Below are 9875 nucleotides of genomic sequence, written 5' to 3'. Positions count from 1 at the left end.
CGTACAGGTCATACGAGTGACCAGTCATTCGGTCACGGGTGTACATGTGCCCACTCGGGTCACGACGGCTACTAATTTGGCCTACACCCCACGTATGTGACGTAGCTCTGATACCATGTTAAAGTCTGCGGGCATCCAACTCAAAACCAATTGGCTTTGAGTGGAGAGGCCCTAATCTATTACAAACCGCAGGATCTTAAATAACCCAACCATGTGGGATTAATAATCTCAACACGCCCCCTCACGTGTAGCCTCGGCGGGTCTTACAAACACGTGGACAATTAAATCGAGTGACGCGGAGTAAAGGTGCGGTCAACTGACTCGACACAAATAGCCTGCTCTGATACCATGTTAAAGTCTGCGGGCATCCAACTCAAAACCAATTGGCAATGAGTGGATCGGCCCTTCCATATTATATTTTAAATTCATTATGCGAAAACTAGGGATGTGGGACTATTTGTCCTTTCACATGTTAAAGTCTGCGGGCATCCAACTCAAAACCAATTGGCTTTGAGTGGAGAGATCCTAATAGATTATAAACCGCATGATCTTAAATAACCCAACCATGTGGGATTAATAATCTCAACACGCCCCCTCACCTGTAGCCTCGGCGGGTCTTACAAACATGTGGACAATTAAATCGGATGATGCGGAGTAAGGTGCGGTCAACTGACTCGACACAAATAGCCTGCTCTGATACCATGTTAAAGTCTACGGGCATCCAACTCAAAACCAATTGACAATGAGTGGAGCGACCCTTTCATATTATATTTTAAGTTCATTATGCGAAAACTAGGGATGTGGGACTATTTGTCCTTTCACAGAGTTCAACCTAATCTGAGGCATATCTTCCTTCTTTTAAGAGCTCCGGATCAAGAATCAGCTAAGGAACGTTTGCATACCGAGGTACACACTGGATCTACCAACTAACCGGTCTGAGTTAGTCATATATATATATATATGCCCTCATGTATCTTGTATCTATTTTCAATTTTCTTTTTCTAATAAATTCTTTAGCTTTTTTTTTTTTTTTTTTTTTTTAAAGTCATATGCAGGGTATAGTACTCAGAGAGCCGGCTATTGATTTGGTTTCAGCTTAACATTTTTGTATAACTAATTGCCGGAATTGCTACATGAAGCCTCATTGTTTTGCCAATACTTCATGCCGAACACCTTATTGTCTGTGTTTTATCAGGATTACGTCAAAGGAGCTATTAAGAGTTCTGAGGAGTACCCATGGTGCCAAATTCAACACCTTTATTTCTGAAAAGGTAACAGCTATTGCCGGAGACATTGCATTGAAAAAACTTCGGATTAGGAGAAGACTCCGATGTTTTCTTGTTCAAAGATGAGGACATTGTTGCCAGTTTTGCTGCAACTACCAAATTCATTGGAGTCAGGAAACCTATTCTGTTGGGGGGCTAAACACTAGCTGCTTTTTAAGGAGAAACACCGTATATTCATTATATAGAGACGTAGGTTTATGTTTAATACGAAACTATACACATGTTTTCTTTCTGTGTGTTTTCATTCAGTTTTCCGGCTCATTGACTTTTTTCTTTTGCAGATATGATGTGGCTTTGGAAGTAAATACTATAGGAGCTAAGAATGTTTTGGATTTCGCAAAAAAGTGTGCGAAACTTGAGATGCTAGCTCACGTCTCAACAGGTGAATTTCTGGGTTTGGAAATGACTTCATCTGCAGCTGGTTTATACAGCTTTACTTTGAGGCGTAGTCATTTTAGAGTGCTTGTAGTTTGCTCTGGATAATTGAGAATTGGCACACTCAATAGAGTGGGCCAAATGGTATAAAGACGATGACCTTTGTCTGACAAGATTTGTGGATGGAAACAAAATTTCAAAGAATTAAACTAAGTTTTGTTTTCAGTAAAATTTCATATGATCCTATCCTAGATTCATTCGTTGTGACTAGTCACTATCCTAGAGTGTGCTCTGACATATTTTTCATGTTCATATCGAGTTTTAGCTTACGTGTGTGGGGAGAAATCAGGTGTGATATCCGAGAAACCTCTAATGATGGGTGAAACGCTGAACCATAATGGCAACTGCAAGATGAAACTTAGCTTATATAAAAACAATTCTTTTTATTGATGTTTAGAAAATCTCTCAAAACTAAACACAAGCTCTGATCTTGCTCATATGATCAACCATAACTATGAATTCCTTTTCCTAGTCCTATTACCTTATTACATGTCTTTCCTTTTCTTAGAACTAGATGACTTCTAATTCCCTTAGGATTACATCAATTTTCTAATCTTGTCCTAACCAACTTGTTAGTGACTTCTATGTTGAAGTTAATCCAACAAACAAAACCTCAGAAGTTTTAGACATCGAAGCAGAGCTGAAACACATGCGAACCCGCTTAGAAGAACTCAAGTCTTTGCAAGTCTCTAAATCTGAAGAGACAGAAGCCATGGAAAACTTTGGATTGGAAAGGTTTGCATATTTTCAAAGACCTGTCACTGTTTCTAGCTTAAAGTCTCAACTTCCAACTAAGTCTTTAATTTGATTTTGTCAAACGTATGTCTGTGATGGTGACAGAGCAAGAGCAAAGGATGGCCAAATACATGTGTTCACAAAGGCAATGGGAGAGATGTTAATTGGTAAATATGGAGGAAATCTTCCAATTGTTATCATAAGGCCTACCATTATCACCAGTACTTACAAAGAGCCCTTCCCTGGTTGGATCAAAAGTGCTAGGTACAAATCTTAAATCCTGTCACTTTTCATATATAGTCCTCGAACTCGACATGCTTAAGATCCAATATGTGACATTTTTCTTTTTGCAGTCTCATCAAATGGGATCTTTAACAAGAATATTCAATTGACCATATACCCAAATGGGATCTTTAACAAGAATATTCAATTGACCATATACTGATGTAGTTCACTGTAAAAAGATATTGTTTTAGTAAATTTATCAATTTATCGCGGGTTACTTTACATAAGTTTTTTTTGTACTTGGCTCTGAAGGTTTCTGTAATATGTCACATTTACAGAACAATTGACACCTTTCTAATTGCTGGTGCGAAAGGGAAGTTACCATGTTTTCTTGGAAATGCAGAGTCAATGTTGGATGTGGTAATTATAATGGCAACTGCAAGACGAAACTTAGCTTATATAAAGACAACTCTCTTTATTGATGTTCAGAAAATCTCTCAAAACTAAACACAAGCTCTAATCTTGCTCATATGATCAACCACAACTTTGGTGATCATATATATATATAGAACTATGAATTCCTTTTCCTAGTCATATTACCTTATTACATGTCTTTCCTTTTCTTAGAACTAGATGACTTCTAATTCCCTTAGGATTACATCAGTTTCCTTTTCTTATCCTAACCAACTTGTTAGAGATTATCTTAGGCTTAATGTTGAAGTTTATCCAACATTCTCCCCCTTAAGCTTCAACTGTGTTTGAGAAAAATCTTGTACTCCAATCAGTTGTCTCATTTCTTCAAACTTGATCCGAGCTAATGCCTTTGTCAATATATCTGCTTTCTGCTCAGTTCCAGGTATGTGATCAACGTTGATGATCTCCTTCTCGATACATTCTCGTATGAAATGATACCTTTTGTGAATGTGTTTCGTCTTCCCATGAAACACTGGATTTTTAGTGAGTGCAGTTGCAGACTTATTATCAATCTTGATGAGAACTTTTTCAGGTTCTCTTCCTTTGATTTCACCCAACAGTTCTTGAAGCCATATTGATTGTTTAGCTGCTTCTTTTGCAGCCATAAACTCAGCTTCACAGGATGAGAGGACTACAGTGTCTTGCTTCTGTGAACACCATGTAATAGGTGCTTCACCTAGATAAAATATATGACCAGTTGTACCTTTTCCATCATCTTGGTCAATATTATGACTGCTATCACTATACCCAACAATTCCTTTTGATCCTCCTCGACCATACTTCAATCCACAGCTGATTGTTCCTCTTAGATATCTCAATATCTGCTTTATTACATCACCATGAGACTTGCGTGGACTCTGCATATAACGGCTTGCTACTCCCACAGAGAAAGCCAAGTCTGGTCTTGTGTGTAACAAGTATCTAAGGCATCCAACATTTCTTCTATAACTCGTTGGATCAATCTCAGCTTCTTCTTGTGCCTTTGAAACTTTAAGTCCAAACTCCATTGGTATCTTAGTTGGATTACAAGTTTCAAGTCCTGCTTCTTTCAGAATTCTCCTTGCATAAGCTTCTTGTTTAATCTGAATATCATCTACTCCTTGATGGACTTCTATGCCAAGCTAATAAGTGAGTTTTCCGAGGTATGACATCTCAAACTTTGATGACATTTCACTCTTGAACTCATTGATCACCTTAAGGGAGTTGCCAGTCAAAAATAGATCATCTACATAGACTGCAATCACAAGAAGCGTTCCCTTTTCTTCTCTTCTGTATACTGATGTTTCTTTAGAGCACTTAACAAATATGATTTCTCTTAAGATTTGATCTAACTTTGTATTCCAGTATCTAGGAGATTGTCTTAGACCATATAGAGCTTTTGATAACTTATAAACCTTATGCTCTTGTCCTTTTACTTCAAAACCTTCTGGTTGTTCAACATACACATCTTCTCGCAATTCACCATGTAAGAATGTTGCCTTAACGTCTAAGTGGTGAATTTCCCATGAGTTTGATGATGCTTCTGCTATTAAGAGACGAATTGTCTCTAGTCTAGCAACTGGTGCGAAAACTTCATCAAAGTCTATGCCTGATTCTTGAATGTATCCCTTAGCTACAAGTCTTGCCTTATATTTGTTGACAGTACCATCAACATTCCGTTTTATTTTGAAGATCCACTTAAGACCAATCACTTTTACCCCACCTGGTTTATCAACTAGAAACCAAGTCTTGTTTCTATTGATTGAAATAATTTCTTCTCTACATGTTTGTGTCCATTTAGTCGAGACCTTTGCTTCCTGAAAATTCCTTGGTTCATCATTAACAGAAAGTAGCATAATCTCACATTCTTCTGCAGCTTGAAGAACATAATCCTCCAGATACTACGTCTTTTGTATATATCTTGTTGATTTTCGCAGTGGAATGGGTTGAGTTATTTCATCGATCTCCTCTTCTTCTTCTTCTTCTTCTTCTTCTTCTTCTTCTACTTCTACTTCTTCCTTATTCTCAGTGTTTTCATTATCTCTTATTCTTCTTGATTAACATCATTGTTTCCATTGGTATTGATGATTATGGGTCCTTCGCCTTCATCAATTACTTGACCCCATCTCATGTGAAACATTCCTGGATCCCTACTTGGTCCATCATTAGTTTCTTTCTAGTTCCAGTTTGCTTTTTCATCGAATACCACATCTCGACTCACTATTACTCTTTTCGTTGTTGGATTGAATAATCTGTAAGCTTTGGATCCAGGCTCAATTCCTAGATGCACAAGAGTCTGAGATCGATCATCCAGTTTCTTAAGAGTTGCAGAATCAACTTTTGCGTATGTTTTGCAACCAAACACTCTTAAATATCTATGTTTTGTTTTTTCTTTCGAAAACTTTCATATGAAGTCATGTCTTTCAGAGCTTTCGTAGGTATCCTGTTTATTAGGTATGTGGAGTGTCGTACAGCTTCTCCCCATAGATAATTAGGTACCTGCATAGCCTTTAAAGAACTTATTGTCATCTCCATTAGAATCCTGTTTCTCCTCTCCACCACTCCGTTTTGTTGTGGTAGCCCTCGAACCATCTTGTTCTGAGACACAGTTTTTAAGGTTCTGAAACTTATGTGTCCTAATCTTGCATGCCACTTCCATGTCTGATCTTCCAGTCTCATATTCAGACACAATGACCTTCCAATCATGAGACTTATCTTGTAGAGTCTATTCTGTGAGCGTGAGACTCTAACTAAAAGTCTTCCACTTGGGTCATGAACTGTTAGATAATCTTGTCGCCTTCTAACATCACATCCAATTTATGTAGCTTGTCCTAAACTTAGAATGTTTCTTTGTAAGTTTGGGATGAAGTACATGTTTGTGACAAGCTTATGTTCTCCGGTCTTGCTCTAAAATAGAATTGATCCTTTCCCTTCAATTTCTACAGAAGATCCATCCCCAAACTTCACTTGTCCTTTGATTTTCTTATTGAGTTCAGAAAAGTAGTGTCTCTTACCAGTCATGTGATTGCTGGCTCCATTATCTAAATACCAGATTCCTTCTTCTCCATCCTTTGATTCGTAGTTCTTTGGTATTAGTTTCCCTTCGTTGAAGAATACCACTTCGTGCATGAAAAGAGAAGTATCGGCTTCCCTTGTTTCATTCTTGTTTGCTTCTTCCATCTTTTGTATTCTTTCAGGGCATACAGAGGAGAAGTGTCCTGGTTTATCACATCTGTAACAAATAATGTTTGATCTATCCTTCTTTTCTTTCCCTTGTTTTTGATCATTTTGACTTGTTGTTCTATCTTGTGAGTTAAACCTTCCTCCCCTTCCTCGGCCTCTGTTTACTCTACCACCTCTTCCACGACCTCTTCCTCTTGTCGCAGAGTTTTGTTGGTAAGAGTTTGTGTACAAGAGTTTTCCTTGAGTTTCTCCATTGTTTTCTTCATCAAATATTCTCTCTTCATATGCTTTCAATCTTCCGAATCTTCATAGCTAGTCTTCTTTAAATCTAAGACTTGTTCGAGAGAAGCTATGATATGAATATACTTGGATCTTGGTAAACTATTGAGAAACTTCTTTACCAGTTATCTTCATCAATGGATTGTCCAAGTGACGCAGATTTTGAGGCTATCTCTAATAGCTTTCCTGCAAAGCTATCAATAGTATCAGTGTCTTTCATCTTCACTCTTTCAAATTCAGACATTAAGGTTTGCAGACGAGCTTCTTTAACTCGATCATCTCCGAGATTACGTGCCTTTATTGCATCCCAAATTTTCTTTGAAGTTTCCTGTTCACCAACTTGTAGAACAAGACATTCTGGTATTGCTTAAAAGAGTAATCCAATGGCAACATTGTTTTTGTCTGGGTCCAATGTACGAGGATCAATTGTTTTCCAAACTTTGTAGATTTTCATCAGTACCTTCATTCTCATGGCCCATACTGTGTAGTTTGTGGCGTTGAGGATTGGAACTTGTATTGATGGTGGCGTGAACTGTTTTGCACCCACTATGGTGGTTTCGTTTTCCATGGCTCAGAAACAAGCTCTGATACCAATTAATGGCAACTGCAAGATGAAACTTAGCTTATATAAAGACAACTCTCTTTATTGATGTTTAGAAAAAGTTATGAATTGGAAGATCAATCGAGTAATGCATTTGGTTGAAGTCCATTTGCCTTACATATTCTTTAAAGGAAAGTCCATGAGCCTTACATATTTTAATCCATCTGCTAAAATTCTCGATTTTTTTTCTTTTTTGTGTTTGTTTGTTTTGTAGTCAACACATTTTTGTTCTCTTGTTCACAGGTTTGATGATCTAAACACAGAGAGATTGCGGATGGCGATAAGAGCAAACGAAATGGAGGCCAAACAATTCTATTTCGACCCCAAATCCTTAGATTGGGATGATTACTTCGTCAACGTTCATATTCCGGGACTAGCTAAACATATCTTTCATTAGTTGGTGCAAAATTAAAAGGTTACACGATTTGTACTTCTGGTTGTACAAAATGGGGAGATCTAAATTTAAATTATCACTCTATATATTTTTAAGTGTGAATAAGCTAGCTAATCCGGCAGCTGATGTAACATTTCGTATTCAGATTTGGTGGTTTGAAATGACCCAAAAAAAATAAATCAAATGAAGTCAGTAATTATTATTTTATTCATTTTTTTTGGTGAATAAATACTTACTACAATAATGTTAAAATCACTTGACTTATTTTGGAGTCCTTTTATTGGGAGGGAAAGAATGGATTTGAGGAGGGAAGGATTAAGAAGAGGGAATTGGATTTTCAGGGGAGGGATTGACTCTTGAGTCTTGAATAAGCAAATATGAAAAGGCGAGGGTACCCAAATATACCTCAAGCTAAAAATTTTCCTTCCTATAAATCATTTCTCCGAAGTGATTGTCTATGGACTGAGTCGAGACAATACAACAAATCGGTTCACACTTCGTGTGATCGTCTATGGATACGAGATCGAGACAATACAACAATGAAGTATGTTTACTTGATACAAAGGTTCGTACTTAACCAAACAAAATAGGATTGCTTATCAAGTAAATATGAATTAGCGTTTGTGTAATTTAATTTAATTATAATAATCCAATTATAATGCGGAAATATAAAGTAAATGACACAACAAGATTTTGTTAACGAAAAAAACCGCAAATGCCGAAAAACCCCGGGACCTTGTCAAGAATTGAATACTCTCAGGATTAAGCCGCTACACAAAATAAACCAACTTCGTAGAGTTGAAACCAAGCAACTAAACCTATAGTTCACCTAGTTCCGTCTATATTCCCACGCCTCCGACCTGTAAACAAGTCACGTACTTGGACCAATTCCTTTGGTTCGTATTCCAAACAGTAAAGGAACACCAAATCTGTTTGGTATACACTCTCTTCAACCAAGTGATATGAGTTGGACAAAGGCTCTTCTGTTTATCTTAACATAAACTCCTTTGCCAGGTTTCAAGATCTAGCTTATGTTCAATCACCCAAAGGTAATCGTTAAGATTTTGCAATCAATACCTTTAATCCCAAGGAAAATATTGATGACGATCTACACAACTATTCTATCAAAATACCACAAGGATAGATCGATTATAGTTGGATCCTCTCTCACCGAAACAAGTATTGTGCACACCAAAGATTTATATAACCAAGTCAGAAATCTTCTATCTCTTCTTTGTCTTGAAATCTTCTTAGATATTCAATAAACACCTGCACACAACTACTTGAATCTCTTGTGATCAATCACACACAAAACGGAGTCTGTTAACAATAGATTATCACAAGATCGTCTTTAGCACTAACAACAGTCTAAAGATCCATTTCGAAACCTTGAACTAGTTTGAGTGAACCTTATATCAGAAGAGAAGATTCTCAAGCATAAACAAACTAGGTGCAATCAAAGTTCAACCATCGTTAGTCAATAAAATCAATATGAAAACAAAAGATAAACCGCAATTATCTAGTTTCCCACCAACGGTACGCGCTAGAGTTTCTCAATCCCAAAGAAGACTTTAAACTGAGCGACCGTAAGAGATTTCTCCTAATTAGGTTACTCTCCTTTCCGAATAGGCGGCTTCACCAGTAACAATACAACATAGGAAGTTTACTATCACGAAGGATTAGTTTGCCCGAAATGCAAACTTCAAGTATTTATATACAAGGAAGTTTGGACACCAAGGAATTTCCAAAACCGAAAATATTCTCAAGATATTCTATAATAATTTCCATATTCGGTTTTCATAATTCCTGAGAATGCTCTGTCCAAAATAATGATCGAAAATCTCCTTGGAAAATCTTTAACTAGAAAATGCACATTACTAATTCTTATTTTCCATATATAATTAAAAACCTTAATTAAAAGATTCTTAAGTTATTTAATTTCGATCCTTTACTTCCTTCTTAGCCGTTAAGGAATATCTTTGAACAATAAAAAAATATACGCATTACTGCATGTGTTCAAAGTGTGTTGACATCCTTTCTTTGTAAGTCCTCTTTCATACTTACTTACTTGAAATCGATTTACCACACTTCCAAACAAGTTTAGAATTGGTTCATCTGACTTTCAAGAGATATGTGATTGATTAATAACTTCTCAATCACAAATCATGGGTTTAACGGTTCTACCAAAACAAGTTTCGGTTCTACCTCCATGTAAGTATTGTCCATAGTCACACTAGATTCCCAAAATTCGGTTGACTAGGTACTAGGATCAGCTCCCCACATA

The 9875-nt window shown here is 36.9% G+C and overlaps 1 protein-coding gene across 1 annotated transcript; it reads left to right on the top strand.

Moving 5' to 3' along the window:
• Positions 1 to 1236: 1236 nt before the first annotated feature.
• On the top strand, positions 1237 to 7787 carry LOC113282360 (fatty acyl-CoA reductase 1-like). The gene is made up of 5 exons (XM_026531368.1): positions 1237 to 1271; positions 1568 to 1668; positions 2315 to 2456; positions 2562 to 2720; positions 7441 to 7787. Exons 1-5 carry the CDS (start codon positions 1237 to 1239, stop codon positions 7592 to 7594), a joined length of 591 nt encoding a protein of 196 aa, XP_026387153.1. The 3' UTR covers positions 7595 to 7787.
• The last annotated feature ends 2088 nt before the right edge of the window (positions 7788 to 9875 follow it).

The sequence above is a fragment of the Papaver somniferum genome, chromosome 1 (assembly GCF_003573695.1).
Source record: "Papaver somniferum cultivar HN1 chromosome 1, ASM357369v1, whole genome shotgun sequence".
Taxonomy (NCBI): Eukaryota; Viridiplantae; Streptophyta; class Magnoliopsida; order Ranunculales; family Papaveraceae; genus Papaver; species Papaver somniferum.
The sequence above is the reverse complement of the archived record's forward strand: the minus strand, read 5'-3'. Positions and strand labels throughout refer to the sequence as shown.

Excerpts from the sequence above, each read along its gene's own strand:
- LOC113282360 (XM_026531368.1), top strand. The coding sequence starts at position 1,237 with ATGGTGCCAAATTCAACACCTTTATTTCTGAAAAG. Across the intron at positions 2,457-2,561 it reads GAAAACTTTGGATTGGAAAG|AGCAAGAGCAAAGGATGGCC; the intron begins GTTTGCATATTT and ends TGATGGTGACAG. Across the intron at positions 2,721-7,440 it reads GGTTGGATCAAAAGTGCTAG|GTTTGATGATCTAAACACAG; the intron begins GTACAAATCTTA and ends TCTTGTTCACAG.